We start from the raw sequence: 20379 nt of genomic DNA, 5'->3' as shown, positions 1-20379 counted from the left end.
CAAGTCTGCCCTGGGGAGTTTGCACCAGGGTTATTGCAGATAATTGCAGAAGAGGGAAAGAGAATCCACGAAGGCTGATGGAGTCAATAAGCCAAGTTCAGCTTCCTGAGCCATCCTCTGGGGGCGGGGACGGTTCTGTAATAGGGACAATGCCTATAAACATGAAGCCTTCTCCTTCCACAAGCACCTGAAAGTCTCCCAGCCCTCCTCACTGCCCGCTTCTGCCCTAGTCAAAGGAGGAAAGGTTCTAACATCCCTTTGAGGAAAGCTCTCACCTCCTATGATGCAGCAGAAAAGAAGATCAGGAATTGCAACTCACTGGTCAGAGAAGGTGAGTTTTCATTCCCGAGGGACCCTTTGGGAGCTTGTACTGGGGGTTGTCCATTGTGGAAGTTGTGAGGTCAAGCTCTGAGGCACTTTTTTAAAAAATGGTATTTGTTAAGTGCTACTATGTGCCAGGCATTTTACTAAGCACTGGGGAAGATACAAGCAAATCAGGCTAGATGCAGTCCATGTGCCATATGGGGCTCACAGTCTTAATCCCCATTTTACAGAAGAGATAACTGACAAATGGAGAAGTTAAGTGATTTGTCCAAGGTCACAGTAGACAAGAGGTGTAGCCGGGATTAGACCTCTGACTCCCAAGACTGCTTTATTCACTAGGTCTCACTGCTTTGACCATGCTATGGTCCCTAGTACTGGCAGGGGTTTGAAGGTAAAGATGTCTGAGGGGGGTGGCAGGATCCCCAGTCAGCAGCTTCAAATGGGAGTATGGAGAGGGAGGGAAGAAGGGGAGAAGAAACATTTAAAGGATACAAGGAATCAAAGGATCTGTTAAGCATTAACTTCATCCACTGTACTAAGCATTTGGAAAAAAATACCCAGCTGGGAATTAGACATGGTTCCTGGTCCTCAGGTGGCTCACAATCTAAAAACTGAAAAGTGGAGAGAGGGGACTGGTGATAAGGAGAGATGAAACAAAATGCTAACACAACAGGGAAGCATTCAATCGGTCAATCAATCATATATATTGAATGCTTACTGTGTGCGGAGAACTGTATTAACCACTTTAGAGAGTACAATACAACTGAGTTGGTAGACATGTTCCCTCCCCACAGTGAGCTTACAGTCCAGAGGAGGAGACAGACATTGATATAAACAAGTCAATTATGGATCTGTACAGAAGTGCTGTGGGGTTGAGGAAGGGGTGAATAAAGGGAGCAAATGCAGTGATGCAGAAGTGAGTGGGAGAAGAGGAAATGAGGGCTTAGTCGAGGAAGGCCTCTTGGAGGAAATGTGCTTTTAACAAGGCTTTGAAGATGGGGCGAGTGATCAACTTCAAATATAAAGAGGGAAGGAGTTCCAGGCTAGAGGCTGGACATGGGCAAGGGGTCATTGGTGAGATAGTTGAGACTGAGGTAGAGTGAATACATTCCAAGCGCTTAGTACAGTGCTCTGCACATAGTAAGTGCTCAATAAATACTATTGAATGAATGGATGAATGAATAGGCTGGCGTTAGAGGAGTGAAGTGTGCAGGTTGAGTTGTAGTTGGAAATCAGTGAGGGGAGGGAGGAGGGGGCAAGGTGATTGAATGCTTTAAAGTTGATGGTAAGGAGCTTCTATTTGGTGTGGAGATGGATGGGCAACCACCGGGGGGTTCTTGAGGAGTGGGGATACATGGACTAAACAGTTTTGAAGAAAAATGATCTGGGCAGTGGTGTGAAGTATGGACTAGAGTGGGGAGAGAGAGAAGAGGCAGGGAGTAGAAAAAGCACAGGCCTGGGAGTCAGAGGACGTGAGTTCTAATCCCAGCTTCACCATTTACCTACTTTGTGACCTTGGGCAAGTCATGTAACTTCTCTGTGCCTCAGTTTCCTCAATAGTAAAATGAGAATTAAATATCCATTCTCCCTCCTTCTTAGCCTGTTAACCCCATGTGGAGAGATTGTGTCCAACTTGATTAAATTGTACAGACCCAGTGCTTAGAACAGTGCTTGATCTATAGTAAGTGGTGAACAAATATAATAATCATAAGAATTATATACCAAATAATAATTGTTATACTAATGACAAAAGACCCCCAAGATCTGTAGGACACTGTGGCTAGGAGTGGAATTTCAGGCGCTTAACAAATGCCACAGTTGATGCACACTTATTTGATCTGATAATCTGACATTACTTTCCACTCTGCCTTGCAGTAATACCAGCTTTCCATAACCTCTGGTCCATACAGACCCCCCTTTGCCCTTTCGTGCCTTTCCCACTCTCTTCTCATCTCCTTTTCTCAACACCCAACTTTGGAGTTAGCCTGTCTGCTGTTGTTTTTTTTCTGGCAGGACACAGCTTCACATCATGGTTGGTGGATGGGACATTGTGTCTTTCCAACATTTCTTTTTCAGACTCTGCTAGCAGCCACCCTGATTGATTTTCCTAATCAACAGGTGCTTGGGTTACCTGCTATTACTCCACCAGCCAATGGGTTGTAACATAGGGAGGCAAATATATCTTCTCTACCCTTCATACACTTCACAGGTTGTACCAGTGAGTAATAGGATGTACTAGGGTATAATGGGAAGATACAAAAGGACACACTCCTAATTGAAGAGAACAAATACAAATGAATATATGAAGAAATGTCTGTCAGGGACAATGTCAGCTGCCTCTAAAGACATAGAGGGGAGTGCTAAATGTGTTTTGTAAATGAGCAGAGCAAGTGGATTCAGGTAGGATTATCTGAGATGGCTTTCTGGAGGAGGTGAGCCTTGAATGGAATTTGGAAGAATGGCAGGGGTGTGGTAGGGACAGGTGAATTTACTTGCAGGAGAGAATAAGGAAAATAAGGCTTGACAGTGTGGACACGGCATAAGAGATGGTTCGAAAGTGGGAGGCAATAGTTCATAGTAAGCACTCAATAAATAGCATTGATTGCTTGATTTGTGGGATATAGAAGATGAATTCTGCTGTTATCAGAAAAGTGCGAAGAGAGTCCAGCCCACTAACACTTTGAAATTTAGGTGCTCTGCACTACCCTTAGACTGTGACCCTCATGTGAGACAGTGACTGAGGCTAACCTGATTATCTTTTATCTCCCCCAGAGCTTAGAACAGTGTTTGTCACGTAAGTGCTTGATAATAATAACTATTATTATTAATTGTTCAAGCTTGGAGATGGGTAGTAAAATGACTTTTCCCCACTTTTCACCCCATCCTTATTGCTGTTGTCAACTTTTCCCTCTCTCCTGGCTCCTTTATTTTTTAAAACATTCTCAGTAACAGCCCATACTATGCTCTTTCAAGAGGTTCTCTTGATTCTCTGGTTCATTCACCATTTCCTGGCTCCCATTCTCTTGTCCAAACTCCTTAGGCAGGCTGATTATGCCTTATCCCTTCACAGAGGTCCTGTGCCCTGTGGCCTGGACTCACTTCCCTGACTATAGACTCTGTCTAGAACTGACTTCATATTCTGGACTGTTAGATTTGGTTATTATTATTATGTTATTTGCCAAGTGCTTACTATATGTCAAGCTCTGTTCTAAGTGCTGGGGTAGATACAAGTTAATCAGGTCAGACAGTCCCTGCCCCCATGAGGCTCACGGTCTAAGTAGCAGGGAGGACAGGCATTGAATCCCCATTTTACAGAGGAGAAAACTGAGGCACAGAAAAGTTCAGTGACTTGCTCAAGGTCACACAACAGATAAGTGGTGGAACTGGGATTAGAACCCAGGTCCCTTGACTCCCAGGCCCTTGTTCTCATCACTAGGCCAGGTTGTTCAGTCCTAATAATGGCTCCACCACGGACTTGTTATCTCAGCCCAGACAAGTCATTTGCTCTCACCGTGTCTCTGAAAACCAGGAAGAACTGCTCCTGCCTCTTTCTCCTGCAACTCCTGACTGAGCTGTTGGGTGAACAGCTTAGGGTTCATTGAACATCTTGGGGTCAAAGTGGTTTGGAAATAGAAATCTTCATTCTCGTTCTATCTCCCTCAGTAGGGGCTTCTGCAAGATGGATCACAAGAATGTGAGCTCCCACTGGGTCTTCATTCTTCTGGGCTTCTCTGACCGGCCCTGGTTGGAGATGCCTCTTTTCCTCATGGTCCTCGTCGCTTATCTCTTCACTCTGGTGGGCAATGTGGCCATCATTTTGGTGTCCCGGTTGGATCCCAAGTTGGATAGCCCCATGTACTTCTTCCTGAGCAACTTGTCCTTCCTGGATCTGTGCTTCACCACCACGACAGTTCCCCAGATGTTGAAGAACCTTTGGGGCCCAGACAAGACCATCAGCTATGGGGGCTGTGTGGCCCAGTTCTACATTTTTCACTTCCTGGGGGCCACTGAGTGCATCCTTCTAGCCATGATGTCCTTTGACCGCTATGTGGCCATCTGCAAACCCTTGCACTACCTGGCCATCATGCATCAGCGTCTCAGCATCCTCTTGGTGGCCACGGCCTGGGTCAGTGGCTTGGCCAACTCCCTGCTGCAGAGCTCACTCACCGTCCAGCTTCCCCTTTGTGGGAACCACGTGGTCGACAACTTCTTCTGTGAGGTGCCGGTGGTCATTGAGATGGCCTGTGTGGACACCTCCTTCAATGTGGCCATGCTCTCCGTGGTGGGCACCTTCTATGCCCTGGTGCCCCTGTCTCTCATCCTGGTGTCCTACAGCTTCATTGCTGTGGCGGTGCTAAGGATCCGCTCCTCTGCAGGCAGGCTCAAGGCCTTCAACACTTGTGGCTCTCACGTTACCGTGGTCTCACTCTTCTATGGCCCAGTGATTGGGATGTACGTCCAGCCCTCTGCCGACAACTCCCGGGATAAGGCCAAACTCATGACCCTATTCTACAGCGTCGTCACCCCAATGTTCAACCCCTTCATCTACACGCTAAGGAACAAAGATGTGAAAGGGGCGCTGAAGAGGCTTCTGGGGAAGAGCAGTCAAAGCCGGGGTAGGAGGGGTGAGGCATGAGGGACTACCCTACCCCACCCGCCACCTCCTAAGGAGCTTGGGTTTTCATGATTTGAAGAAAAGAGGTAGGATCCTAGGCTAAATAATCTGAATGTTTGGGGGCTTAGGTGTGACTATTCCATTGTAAACTCCTTGAGGATAGGGACTGTGTCTTCTTTCTATATCGTACTTACCCAGAGGTGAACGACAGTGGCCAACACCTCGTAACTTCCCATTAAATAATCCACAGGGACCAAAACTTCCATGAGGCGGGGATCTTTTTCAAACAGGCAAAGAAGTGAGTACAAATCAGGGAAGTAAGAACCCCAGAGACATACCTAGACAAGGGTGACAGAAACCCACGCATAGAGATAAACATTCAAACACACACAAAACAAGCACGTACATTTACCCACACACGTGTGCACGTTTTTCCAGGTACACACATACATGAACATGCATATATTTGGACACACAGGGTTTCCCCCCCTTTAGAGTGTAAACAGCTTGTGTGCAACAAATGCCTTTTGTACAGCTGTTACAAGATCCTCGAGGGCAGGGATTGAATGAGGACTAGTGGAAAGAGCAGGGGACTGGGAGTCAGAGGATGTGGGTTCTAATCCCAGCTCCTCCGCTTGTCGCCTGTGTGACCTTGGGCAAATCACCTCACTTCTCTGTGCCTCAGTTACCTCATCTGTAAAGTGGGAATTAAGACTGTGAGCCCCACATGGGACACCCTGATTACCCTGTATCTACCCCAGTTCTTAGAACAGTGCTTGGTACATAGTAAGCACTTAATAAATACCATCATTATTATTATTATTACTAGTGATAGTCATATTAATATTAATGGTGTTTACTAAGCATTTACTGAATGCAAAGCATTGTATTAAGTTCTGGGAAAGAGTACTCAGGTGGAAATTAGACACATATCCCGTCCTTCAAGGGGTTCATATTCTATGAGTAAAGGGAGGGGAAGGGGAGGACTCGACTTAGACACAGGGACAAAGATAAAATAAAACACTAAAACAGCACAAGATACAAGGACAAATATATAATACATAATACGGATTATCTTGCATCTACCCATGTGCTTAGTACAGCGTTTAGCACATAGCAAATATTTAACAAATATTATTATTGTTATTATTATATAGCAAAATACAAACTAAAGGCAGTAGGGAGCTGTGGTTAGAAGAGCAGAATTTCAGATTCCTTGTGATTCAGAGTCCATGGTATACCCTTAGCCACACACCAGCTAGTACGGTCACTAAGCTTCCTGAGGATCTATGTTCCCTTTCCCTCAGAGGTGGTTAAATGCAGGATGGGTTCTCCTTGATGCCATGGAGAAGAGTCAGTGTCAGTTCCTGGGGATTATTCAGAGTGGGCAAAAGCACTCCCTAACACACCTCACAGCAGTGGAGTCGATGTTCGACAAAGATTAGTTTACCTGGCAGCATGTGTCTCTACTCACCACTAGAGTCAGGACCTTCTCCCTCTTTATACTGTATGCTCCCCGTGGGCAGGGATCAGGCCTACAAAGTGTGTAGGCACAGTGGTCTGACACGATCCTTGGCCCCTTTTTGGACTAGGCCTTAGCCCACCCCCACAGTCCTCTTCTCTTTAGCTGTTTCACTTCTAGGTCTGCTTGGCTATCTAAACCAGGAAAACTGCGAGCCGAGCTCCATTTTCCCTTTCTGTAATATACTGTGAAACCGATATCCGCTCTATCATCATTAAGTGTAATAATAGCACTGCTCTCTTGCTCAAATAAATTGCAGGCCTCGCTGTCAATCACATATAACACATTTCCACCCGCCTATCTGTGTGTATATGCAAGCCTATTTCAAGGTGGAGTTGAGCTGGTTTTGGCTAGCAGGAGAAGCTCCGTCAATGACCACTTCCTACTAGCGCTAGTAGAAATAAACTTGTCTCCGACAGACCCATCTGAACACAGTGCAGTCTGTGAAGTTTTCTTCTATACAATTCTATTGTATTATACTTTCCCAAGTGAAAATATAAGTACAGTTTTCTGCACACAGTAAGCACTCAGTAAATACTATTGATTGATTACTGTAAAGCAATAATTTACTGAATAATACCTCAGTCCTTTAATCTCACTGGGCCTCAGTTTCCTAATTAGAAAGATGGGGGTAACGGATAATAATATCTGATACTCTCTACCTCTAGCAGGTTTTGTGAGGATAAAATGAGATGATTAATATGAATCAATCAATCCATCACTACTGTTTAGCAAGTGCTTACATAGTACAGAACTTTGAACCAAGCACTCGGAAGAGTAAATAGACTTGAGGATACATTCTCTGTCTTCATGGAGCCCACATTCTAGCAGGAGAAACAGAGACCAAAGTAAATTACATGTAGAGAGAAACAAAGATACATAAGTAATGTGATGGGGAAGGTGGTGGGGTGAGTACCTACATACTTAAGGGGTGAAGACTCAAGTGCAAAAAAGGATGCAGAAGGGCGGAAGAATAGGGTGCAGAGATGAGAGAGTAGTCAGGGGAAGTCTCCTGGAGATATGGAGGTAGGGCTTTGAAAATGGGGAGAGTGGTGGTCAGCTGAATGTGGAGGGAAAGGGAGCTTCAGGCAGGCGGGAAGGCATGAAAAAAAGGTTAACTGTGAAAATGTGAAAATGTGAAAGCGTGTTGGAAAAATAAGAACACTATACCAAAATAAAAGAGAAAACAATAAAATGCATTTTGCCAGCGGTCTGTCGACGTAGAGTTCTAAGTTCTCTACTGACTGCTCAGAACAGTGTTCTACACAGGCTAGATGCAAAATGAATACTACTGATTGATTAAATGGGGAAGTGATTTAGTAGAAGTAGTAAAAATGGTATTTGTTAGGCACCTATGATGTGAAAAGCACTGCAGTTACATACTGGGGAAAAACGCATGAATGAGAATTAGACACAGTTCCTGGATATCTAGGGGTTCACAATTCATGGATAGGTAGGTTGGGGGCGGTGGTTTGGTGACAGACCCAAGTTGAAAGCACTAGAGATAGAAAAGTAATGTAAAAGAGAAAGCTCTGAGTCCCACAGGTACAGTGAGAAAGAGGACTTGTTTCTTAGGGTTGGAGATTCCCCTCAGATCTCATTAGTGGTAATGAACTGAGTTATTAAGGAGAGGAAGAACTTTTTATTCTCTGGGGCCCAGGTGGGGAGGGGAATCAGGGGATGATCAGGTCCTGCAACTTCTCTAAAACTCATAAGATGCTCCCATTATGCCATCTTGGATCCTTTGTTCTTAGGGACTTCTTCTCCAGGACCACTTTTCTGGAGATACAGATGGGAGGTGTCGATTGATGCCTGGGATTGAAGCTACCTCCCTATCTCCCCCAATTTGGTCCATCCTTACTCCTTGCTGCCACAAGCAGGTCTTACCTAGTGTCTCAGTACCTAGGAACAGTCAGGGACTCAAGATGTGAAACCCCCAAATCTATGGCTGACTGCGGTGAGTATTAAGGAAACTGGGTGCGGATGGGGCTTGGAGCTAGAAAGGAATGTTTGTGATGGGTCCCCTCCGGTTTGAGCAGATTGAGGGATAGGTTGAGGTCAACTTCTACATTCCATAACATGCCATAACATTCCTGAAGGAGCCTGTCTCTTCTGTCCACATGACTTCCCTTAGGGTTGGCCCTAACCCACCCCAGCTAAACAAGCATCTGCTTATTCCTAAAGATCGTCCCTCATGACAACTCTATTGTCTTGTAACATCATTTTTCCTACTCCACAAGGCTCATAGAACTATTGACTTCTGGGTCTGAAGCTGGCTGGAAGATTGAGAGACAGGGGTTGGTGTATATCATATCATATATCCTACCGTTCCACAGAATATCCTGTGATACCATGTCATATCACATCATAAACCAGGAATTAAGTCCTTTAACCCATCAACTGAGTACACTTTTCTCTACAAAAAAAGGCACCCAATAAATGCTACTGATTGATCGATAGAGTATTCATTCAATAGTATTTATTGAATGCTTACTATATGTAGAGCAGTGTACTAAGCGCTTGGAATGTAAAATTCGGCAACAATTGTACACTATCACATTATATAACATGCTATCATGCAGGGTGGTATGATATACAACATTGCATGATATGATATAATGGATTCATATAATGATTGATCAAAAATGTTGGTTCTGATAACTGATCAGCTGAGCTGGGATGGAGGAGAAAAAAGGTTTGATCTGGGATGGAGAAGGGTGGCTGTTCCACAACAATTTTCCTTCTCTTTTCCTTACCAAGAGATTTGGTCTCCAGCTGGGGCTTTTGGCATTTATTAAACATTTGGTTGGCAGAGGACCAATAGGGAAGATGCAAATGGCCCTTAGGTATTCTGAATGAGCGGTTGTGAGGTAAGGAAGCACCTCACCAGTGGACATCGCCTTCTTTGGGTCTCTAATGACCCACCTGGAGACAGAGAGATGGACTAGATGGCCTTCACAACTCCTATAGACTGAGGGCAAGTTCAACATAAGGAGTACTTACAGAATATGAACCTTGAATTCAGGTTCATTACATCGAGGAGCCTGGGAGATGGGCAGCTGAAAGAGCCACCATTCCCAGTATGAGTTCCCAGGTATCTTATTAAAGCACCAGGTTCTGCACGATGAAGCCCCCAGCTTCATCCTTTCACCCTTGGGACTTGTTAGCAAAGACAATTAACAATTTGAAGCAGCCAATCCCTTTGGGGGTAAGTTAGGGCGGGAGGTGGGGGGGTGGCGTATGGTCTATTTATTAGGAGATACTAGTTGAACATTGAGCCATAATTGCAGCCAATGGTTGAATCCAAATCGATGACTGGGGAATGTGCTGAAATCTCAAAGACGGACCCCAGGGACGGGACCACAGACCTTCAGAGTGCGCATTGCCAATAGCAACAGGAAAATAACATTTTTGGCCTTATCTGCGAACTTAGTTCAAATGGCCTGATCAAAATTAATTATTAAATAAATTATGGGTAAGCCACATGGTCTAGTGGAAAGATCATATGCCTGGAAGTCAGAAGACAGATTATATTTCTGGCTCTGCCATTTGCCTACTCTGTGATCTTAGGCCAGTCACTTCATTCATTCATTCAATCTTATTTATCGAGCGCTTACTGTGTGCAGAGCACTGTACTAAGTGCTTGGGAAGTACAATTCAGCAGCAAATAGAGACAATCCCTGCCCAGGGCAGACTCACAGTCTAGAAGGCGGGAGACAGACATCAAAACAAGTAAACAGGCAACGGTAGCATCATTATAAATAAATAGAATTATAGCTATATATATATCTATATATATATTTAGAGAAGCAGCGTGGCTCAGTGGAAAGAGCACGGGCTTGGGAGTCAGAGGTCATGGGTTCTAATCCTGTTTCCACCACTTGTCAGCTGTGTGACTTTGGGCAAGTCACTTAACTTCTCTGTACCTCAGTCCCCTCATCTGTAAAATGGGGATTAAGACTGTGACCCCCACTTGGGACAACCTGATGACCTTGTATTCTCCCCCAGCGCTTAGAACAGTCCTTGGTGCATAGTAAGCACTTAACAAATACCATCATTATTATTATTATATATGTACACATCATTAATAAAAATAAATAGAATTACAATCAAAAGTATGTACATATATACACAAGTGCTGTGGGGCGGGGGTATAGAGCAAAGGGAGCAGGTAGGGGCAATGGGGAGAGGAGGGGGAGCAGAGGAAAAGGGGGACTTAGTCTGGGAAGGCCTCCTGGAGGAGGTGAGCTTTCAGTAGGGCTTTGAAGGGGGGAAGAGAGCTAGTTTGGCCGATTTGAGGAGGGAGGGCATTTCAGGCCAGAGGTAGGATGTGGGCCAGGGGTCGCCTTAGGGACAGGCGAGAATGAGGCACAGGGAGGAGGTTAGTACCAGAGGATTGGAGTGTGCGGGCTGGGATGTAGAAGGAGAGAAAGGAGTAAGGTAAAAAGAGGAAAGGTGACGGAGAGCTTTGAAGCCAATAGTAAGGAGTTTTTGCTTTATAACTTCACTTCTCTGTGCTTCTTTTCTTAATTTATAAAATGGGGATTAAACCCTATTCATTCCCCCTTGGACAGTGAGCCCCATGTGGGACAGGGCCAGTGTCTAACTTGATTATCCCGTGTCTACCCCAGTGCTTAGTACAGTGCTTGACACAAAGTTAGCACTTAACAAATGCCACACTAATTATTAGTGTTATTCCTTGCTCTTATGAGCATGACATCAGCTCTATTGCTAAGCAACATGGATCCCTGGGCACCTTTATTACATGGATTATGCAGTTCTAATGCTTAATATGGTGTATTGCCCTCAGAAGGAGCTCAATAAGTACTATTAAACCTACTAGAAACAGAGAGGTGGATTCTCATTAAATCAATTAATGCTTATTTAATAAGTTCACACTATGTACTGAGCACCGTACTGATCAGAGTGGAGTTGGTAGACGCGATCCCTGTCCACAGAGGAGTAGTTTACATATTAGTGGATTCTCCTTCATGCTGAAGGAAGTCAGTTCACCTTGGAAAGTTTCCAGGGGAATAGATCATTTGAAAACACAATCCCATCCCCAGCTTGTTCTAGTGGAGGGCCCTGCAAGCACTTAGTAAATTTCTCCATGCCTTCCTTCAATTAATCAGTCAATCAATCATACCTTTATGTGAGACACTAAGCAACTTGTGGGCAATAGAAATAGAAGTGGACAGTATCAAGGAGCACTGTATCGGACTCTCCCACCTGCTTAGTGCAGTGCTCTGCAGAAAGTAAGCACTCAATACATACCAGTCATCGAATGAGCGACTGGAGACAGAATGATGCAAATTACTTACAGATAGTTGGAGCAGAAGGAAGAATAATAGGACAATTCTTGATAGCAGGAGTATGGCAGGATAAAAACATAGCTTTCCTACAAAGAAGATGTCAGACAATAAAGTTCATCTGTGAGTGTGTGAGTGGCTGAAAAGGCCAATGTGGGACCCGCAGTCCCAGCCACAATGAACACAGAAAACAATTGTCTTTTGTGCTTCTATGTTCAATATTTGCAGCATGCAGTGAGTGTTTTTTTTTTCTTTCTTGTCTCTCTTTCCATGCAAAGCTTTTGCTCAGAGGCACTCTCTTCTGTCCTCAGCAATCGACTCCCAGTTTTCAGCTGGTATGCAGCATTGTATGAGGCTATTTTACCTTGTCCTTAAAACACTTCCTCTGCTCTTCTGGCCTTCAGTTTCCAATTTCAGCTCTCAATACAGCAACTATTTGGGCCTCCCACAGTCTCTCAGTCTCTTCATTTGTCCCACCCAGCGTAACCGTGTTAAGGTAAGCTTGGCTTTGATGCTAGGAGGCTGCCTACATTTGAGCTTCATCATTTATGATCTTACCTTGCCAATTAATATTGAGTATGACCCATAAGCAATGCTGATAAAACTGCTCGAGAAGCCAGATGTGGCATTGGTGTGTGGTCCAGATCTCACAGTCGCAGAGAAGATTGGAAAACACTGCAGCTCTGCAATCCTGTGTCTACTAACTCAATAAGCACTCAATAAATACAAATGATTGATTGACCCTGTTACCCTCCTATTTCTGCACTCTGTCTCCCAGAGGATATGCTTTCCTTGATTCTGCTCTCTATTTCTTTAATGGTAGTGTAAAAAGGAGAGTAAGGACACAAAGATTCAAATTTATGTAGAAGTAAATGAATAAATTCTAAGGCAAAGTGGATAAGGATAGATGCTAAACTAGGTTGTTAGATTGATACAGCCTGGAAAGTAAGAGCTTAATCAGGAAACACCTTCTGGAGAACATGGAATATAATCCCCAGTAGATTGTAAGAACTTGAGAGCAGGGATCACGTCTACTCAGTCTACTGTACTCTCCCAAAATGATATGAGCAGCAGAGTGAAGTATGGACTGGAGAAGGGAGAGACAGGAGGCAGGGAAGTCAGGAAGCAAGGTGATGCGACAGCAGAGACAGGGCATGACAAGCTCATAGAACAGTACATACAGTATGAGAAGCAGCATGGCTCAGTGGAAAGAGCACGGGCTTGGGAGTCCGCCACTTGTCAGCTGTGTGACTTTGGGCAAGTCACTTAACTTCTCTGTGCCTCAGTTACCTCATCTGGAAAATGGCGATGAAGACTGTGAGCCCCATGTGGGACAACCTGATTACCTTGAATCCCTCCCAATGCTTAGAACAGTGCTTGGCACATAGTAAGCACTTAACAAATGCCATCATTATTATTATTATACAGAAAGCACTTCACAAATACTATAAAAAGTGCTTGCACCAGTGTGGTAGCAATTTGAATGGAGAGGAAAGGGTGGGTGTTGATTATTGATTACTGTTAAGGTGGGTTTTTCATTACACCTTAAATGGGTACGCGAAACAGACGTACATTGCCATTCAAATGGATTACGGCTGTCCCTGGGCACCCGGATCCGATCATCCTCCAGCCAGTTGAAGAGGTTGATTTATGGCATGCTCAAGAGGAGCATCCTCTGATTGGTACCTGCAGACAGGATCTGATTGATAGAGTGCTCTGTCAATCTTCTCACCCAGTGAAATCATAGTGGGACACAGAGATCAAGAGACAGGCAGAGAGAATATTTCTGGAAAATCAACTGTGATGCTTGCATTGGTGTGGAGCCGACAGTGGTGGTAAAAACCGAGGATCTCCGTGTTTGGCCTGGAGCAGAAGAATTTAGCAGGGCTAGAGGGATAGTCTGGGGAAGGACATTCATCTCCTCCTGGCTGGACTCTGCAAATCGCTGATAACACTGCATCTGCTCCTTCTCCTCCCCTTCCTCTTCTCAGACAGTGGGGCCACTGTGGGAGGGACAGCAGCTGGGCTCACCGCGATGTCCCAATTCCCTCTTCCCCAGCTCTGCCCCCCTTTTGCTAGGCTGGAGACTATGTAGTTTAAAGCACTTAGACATTGAATGAGTCAGAGAATTAGAACGACTGCTTATTCATTCATTCATTCATTCATTCATTCATTCATTCATTCATTCGCATTTAGTGAGTGCTTACTGTGCGCAAAGCACTTACTAAGCACTCGGGAAAATCCTCTCATCTTTGAGAACCAGGCCAGATAAATGGGTCGTACATTCATCCTTCTGGGGACTGCTTGAATGGTGCGCCTATGTCCCCACAGGAGATGGCAAATGTCACTGACAGCTTGTTGGCAGGGTTCATCTTGGTGGGCTTCTCTGACCGACCCAGATTGGAGATGGTGCTCTTTGGGGTTGTCTTCGTCTTCTACCTCCTCACCCTATTTGGCAACATGACCATCATCCTCCTGGCGGCCCTGGACCTTCGACTCCACACCCCCATGTATTTCTTCCTCACCAACCTCTCTTTCCTGGACCTCTGCTACACCACCAGTTCCATCCCCCAGATGCTCTACAACCTGCGGGGGCCAGACAAGACCATCTCATACCTGGGCTGTGCCATTCAGCTCTACTTTGTCCTAGCCTTTGGGGGTGTGGAATGCGTCCTGTTGGCGGTCATGTCTTATGACCGCTACGCTGCCATCTGCCAGCCTCTCCGTTACAGCGTCATAATGTCCCCACGACTCTGTGGCTGGCTGGCCTCCCTGGCCTGGTTGAGTGGGATGGGAAACTCTCTGGTCATGACCCCCCAGACCCTACTCCTTCCCCGTTGCGGCCACCGCCGAGTGGACCACTTCCTGTGTGAGATGCCCGCTCTGATTGGCCTGGCCTGTGTTGACACCTTGTCGCTTGAAGGCCTGGCCTTTACGCTGGGCATCTTAATCGTCCTTGCCCCACTGATGCTAATTCTGGCCTCCTACATCTTCATCACTCGGGCCGTGCTGAGGATCAAGTCGGTGGTCGGACGGCGGAAGGCTTTCAACACCTGTGGCTCTCACCTCACTGTGGTGTGTCTCTTCTATGGCACCATCATCTATGTGTACCTGCAGCCGGCTGACAGTCCTTCTCAGGACCAGGGCAAGTTCCTCACACTCTTCTACACCATCATCACCCCTTGTGCCAATCCCCTCATCTACTCCCTGCGGAACAAAGATGTCAAAGGGGCTCTGAAGAAGGTGTTTGGGAGGGGAGGGGAGCCTGGAGGTGCCTGAGAACATGGAATTGATTTAGGGTACACTTCTGTTTGGACCCTTACAATGTGCACTGGAGGGAAGGGAGATCTTTCAGTAATGATGGACTGGAGAAATACTAAAGTTGAGGCAGAAAAGTTTGGGAGCAACTCCTAGTATCTAGGCAACCCCCCTCCCCTAAGCCTGATTCTTAGCCTGATTCTTCCCTCTTATTACTACTACTATTTATATGACTACTGTGATGACAAAGACTACTATTACTATTATTATTACTACTGCCTTATCCTCATATGAGGAGTAATGCCCAGTGCAGTATTGAGAATAACAAGGCACTTCAGTAAACCGGTGAGCAATGCCAGGTCAGCCTCTTTCACAGTGAATACTAAGCCAGCCCTTTGCAGAATTCAATATCAGATTTTGGTCTCCACAGTGGAAAAGGAAAGTGGCGAGCTTAGAAAAGGGTGAGAAAGAACCCACAGTCCGAGAGGCTGCTTCGCCTAGTGGAAAGGATGAGGGACTGATCTCAGGAAATCCAGGTTCTAGTCCCGGCTCTATCACTTGTCTGCCCTCTGTCATCAGGAAAGTTCTCTTAATCCCTTTGTGTCTCAGTTTCCTCACCTGGAAATTGGGGATAAAATATTCTTTCTACCTCCCTCACACCCTGTGAGCCCCATGTGGGACAGGGATTGTATCTGCTCTAATTGCCTTGTCTGGCATAAGTGAAGTTTTTATTTGGCCTAATAAATGTCATCATCTTTTTTAATGGTATTTTTTAAGTGCTTACTATTTGTCAAGCACTGTTCTAGGCATTGGGTAGATACAAGTTAATCAGGCCAGATACAGTCCCTATCCCACATGGGGTTCACAGTCTAATTAGGGGGATGAAAGGAATCAAATCCCCATTTTTCTGTTGAGGAAACTGAGTCACAAAATGGTTAATGTAAATTGCCCAACATCACAAAACAGGCAAGTGTGGAGTGGGGATAGAACCCAGGTTCTCTGGTTCCCAGGCCTATTCTTTATTCAGAATGCCAAGCTGCTTCCCATCACCATCATTGTTATCATTAGGATTTGGCAAATAGTATGTAAGTGGAAAAGCTGAAGTCAGTGAAACTGTTACGCCTTGAGAAGAGAAGGATGCCCAGTGGAAGGGTACAAGTGTTTGAAGGGTAGACTTGTAGGCAGAAGGGTAGAATAAGAAAAAATATGTATTTCCTGAAGTGAGAGATGCCATTATGAGATCTCAGGAAGAATTTTTTCACTTTGAGGGTGGTCAAAAGTCCCTTCTCTCTCCATCTATGACCACGCCCTCAGAGAACTCATTCACTCCCTCAGTTTCAAGTAGGAATTCTATGCACTTAATACTTACTATTATTACTACTATTACTACCCTGCACATAACAAGGGCTCAATAAATATCACTGATTGGTTGATTGAGACACCACTGGGTGTGAATTCCATCTCTGACTCTCTGAATTCCATGTGTTGACTATAAGGACACAACCTAAGAGAGAGAAATAGAAAGAGAATTGCGGGGAGAGAGACAGAGAGAGGAAGAGAGAGAGGGAGGGAGAAAGGAGAGAGAGAGAGAAGACATGATGGTTCTCTGGGGGAATTTGTCCCAAGGAAAATAACAGAATTTCCACTGTCGGTCTTCGTCTCCTCCCTTGGGAACAGGGTATGGAGATCAGAGAGGACAGAATTAGACTCCTCCCTCCCTCTTGGCTATAAATCCTACTTGGATTCGGATTGGGTCCCTGGGACCTGGAATGATCAACACCAGAAGTTTTGAGAACAGTGAGTCTGATGTCAGCTGGTGCCTAGGTGAGTAGGATAATGATGGAAGTTCTGCAGGTAGCTTTGGGGCAGAAACAGAAATGAAGGGTTCAGGCTCTGAATCTTGATATCCCTTCAGTGTAAGATGAACCTCCATATATTATTATTATATTTTAAGTGTTTGCTATGTGCCAAGCACTGTATTAAAAGCTTGAGTAGTTGGTAGATAATCAGGTTGGACACAGTGCCTGTCTCACATGGGGTTCACAGTCTAAGGAGGAGGGAGAACAGGTATTGAATTTCCATTTTACAGTTGAAGAAACTGAGTCACGGAGAAGTGAAGTGTCTGACCCAAGGTCACTCAGAAGGCCAGAGGCAGAGCCAGAACTAAAACCCCGGTCCCCTGAATCCCAGGCCCAGGGCTTGTCCACTAGGCTACATTTTCTCTCTGCTTCCTAAATAGGCATGAAAGCATGAATCCAACTTCTTTAAATCTGCAATCCTCTGGAAGGGAGGGTGGGAAGCAGATCATCTGGGTTCCATCCTTCAGTTTATTAGCATCCCTGCAAGCCTCCTGGATCTCTATTCCCTTGTACTTACTGGAAGATTCGCGGCATTCTCCTGCACGTAAAACTGAATTAAGAACGCTTAAGGGGTGCCTGCAAGATAGAGTTCATAGGAGCCAGTAAGGGCAAATATGTCACCCACTAGAACTGGATGGTGGTGGAGGTGTGTGTGTGTGTATGTCCTGGTATCTGCATTTCCAACCACTGTGTCTCATGCCATCCCCCAGAGTGGGACTTGCACATCGTTTGCCATCAAGAGACACCATGGGTTTTCTACACTAAATGGATCAACAAGTAGTCTTTAGCCTCACCACACAACCCAATCTTGAAAAATTGTGCCTTAACTCTAAACATAAGTCAGAATCATTTTTCTCATATAAACATGTTATGAATTAGAAACTCATTCCCTATTGGATGCCCTAGTTTACCAAAGTGACCGGAACTGTGTCCTCAATTTTGGACAAGACACAAAGTTACATGAGTATTTCCTCAACTGTAAGCCCCTTGAGGGCAGGGATTGTGCCTACCAACTCTATTGCATTATATTATCTTGAGCGCTTCGTACAGTGCTCTGCACACAGTAAGCATTTAGTAAACACCATTGACTGATGGGATTTATGGTGAGTCAGAGAGTCCTTTATTTGAAAGCTGGCTTTGACTCCATCAGAAGCAAAACGAATGTGTTGACCCTCCTTGATCCTTCTGCCTGGTGATCAGGAAACTCCCTTTCCCTGGCCCCTGGCCTCTCCCATTCTCCCCCAATTCTTAAAACGTTTCCCCCCACAGCTCCTTTTTTTCCAAAAAAAAAAAAGGTATTTGTTACATGTTTACTACATGTCAAACATTAGGGTAGATACAAGTCAAATCAGGTCGGACACAGTCCATGTCCCACATGGGGCTCATAGACTAGGCAGGAGGGAGAAAAGGAATAGAATCCAGTGGTGGGTTGTTTAGCAGGAAGAGGGGCTAGAAGAGAATGATACAAGGAGTATGCAGGTATGTTGGAAGGGGAAGCCACGGCATATGGGAAACAGATGAGTACCATACAATAATCAATCAGTCAGTGGTACTTATTGGGTGCTGGTACTGTACTAAACCCTTGGGAGAATAGAACACAGTACAGTTGGTAGGACGTGATCACTGATCAGTAGGCACTTACAGCTGATCCTAAGTGATCAGTAGGAGCTTACAGTCTAGAAGGGCAGATGGACATCAAAATAAATAAATGAACGGGACAAGGAGAAAAGGAATTTCCTCTCTTTGTTTTGAAGAAAAACAGCCGCAGAATTAAAGATTTAAACCACTGCTGATCTTCCGCCTCCAATGGGGATACAGCATTTGTCCAGGAGTTATTTCACTCTCAAGTAGCCAGACACCTTTGGCATCAGACTGTGCCTGGCCCAGACTAAACTGAATCCATCAGTCAAGGATCATATTTGGTAAGTGCTTCATGTGTGCAGAGCACTGTACCAATTGCTTGGGAAAATACACTATAACATAGTTGGTAGACATATTCCCTGCCCACAATGGGTTTACACCCTAGAGGAAACCGTCATGTCAGGGAGACCAAGGTGAAGCCGCAGATAATGTGTGAATCAGGGGAACTGGGAGAATTTGGCTTTAGTAAACACTCCATTCCAAGCCCTACAACAATTATACAATGAATCAGATCAGACAACAGTAGAAAAGGGAGGAGGTGCTGATACATTATCCCCAATTTACAGAGGAAGAAACTGAGGCCCAGAAAGGATCAGTGAGTAGCTTGAGGTCACATGGTGGACTATTTCACCTTTATCTTAAAAAATAATTGCCAAAATCTGATTGCAAATTATAGCATCTGAAGGCTGTCCACTGCTGACAAGATCTGGAAAGAAACGTGGCCCAATAGCAAGAGCACTGGCATGGGAGTCAGAAGACTTGGGTCCAAATCTCAGCTCCGCCAATTGCCTGCCATGTGACCTTGGGCAAATCATTTAATTTCTCTGTGCCTCAGTTTCCTCAACTGTAAAATAACATTTTAACACCTGTTTTCCCTCCTACTTAGACTGTGAGCCCCATATGGGACAGGGACTGTGTCTGACCTGATTGATTTCAATCTACCCCAGTGCTTAGAACAGTGTTTGACACATAATAAGTGCGCAGTGAACACCATTAAAAAAGAAAATCTACTGAGAGTCCTTCGGAACTGGCTAACTGAGAATATGGTTAACCACAAACTGCCTGAATTATAATGTGGAGAAGCAGTGGGACTTGGTGCAAAGCTCTGGGTTTTAATTCTATCTCTTCCACTTGCCTGCTGTGTGATCATAGACAAATCACTTAAACTTCTCTGTATTTGTTTCCTCATTTATGAAAGGGGATTAAATACCCGTTCTCCCTCCCTCTTAGATTGTGAGCCCCATGTGGGACAGGGACTGTGTCTGACCTGATCATCTTGTTTCTACCCAAGTATTTAGTACAGTGCTTGACACATAGTAAGCCCTTAACAAGTAGTACAATTATTAATAGGAGAAGAGTGCAAGCACCTTGAAGTGCTGAGGATTTCCGCAGCTGGTCCACTAGCTAATCCTTGCAGAGTCTTTGATGCACCACGTTTTCTGAGCGGTCACCATCGTGTGCCACCATCTAGAGCCACTTGCAGGGAAAACAAACTTCCAGAGATGGCTGAGAGACTTTTCATGAGCTCAGCTGCATCTGAGGTTGGTTCTGAGAGAGATCGGAGAATTCAGCTCGTTAGTGTCTTCTCCCTCCAGAGCAACCTACCTCTGGGCTCCTCCTGGAGCTGATGAAGCTTCCAGAAGTGTTTTACTATTGCTAAGAGGATAACTGTTGCTTCTCATCATCTAGTTTTTCTTTTTTTGATTTTGGTAATATTTCTGGGCTAGAGTAACCTTTCCCATGGGAGAAGGTTGTGTGACTTTCACTTTGAGAAATGACACGGAGCAAGGAAACTGAAAGCAGACATCCCACCCCCCCCGCGTACATACCCCCATTTTCTAGTGGATACTT

The 20379-nt window shown here is 45.1% G+C and overlaps 2 protein-coding genes across 2 annotated transcripts; both read left to right on the top strand.

Annotated features, from left to right (window-relative positions):
- Positions 1-4003: 4003 nt before the first annotated feature.
- LOC100079630 (olfactory receptor 15-like) lies at positions 4004-4960 on the top strand. The gene has a single exon (XM_001510526.2). It carries the CDS (start codon positions 4004-4006, stop codon positions 4958-4960), a length of 957 nt encoding a protein of 318 aa, XP_001510576.2.
- A 9144-nt stretch (positions 4961-14104) lies between these two features.
- On the top strand, positions 14105-15049 carry LOC100076662 (putative olfactory receptor 2W6). The gene has a single exon (XM_001507954.3). It carries the CDS (start codon positions 14105-14107, stop codon positions 15047-15049), a length of 945 nt encoding a protein of 314 aa, XP_001508004.3.
- Positions 15050-20379: the final 5330 nt, after the last annotated feature.

Source organism: Ornithorhynchus anatinus, chromosome X5 (assembly GCF_004115215.2).
Source record: "Ornithorhynchus anatinus isolate Pmale09 chromosome X5, mOrnAna1.pri.v4, whole genome shotgun sequence".
NCBI classification, from domain to species: Eukaryota; Metazoa; Chordata; class Mammalia; order Monotremata; family Ornithorhynchidae; genus Ornithorhynchus; species Ornithorhynchus anatinus.
This window is presented reverse-complemented; position numbering and strand designations above follow the sequence as displayed.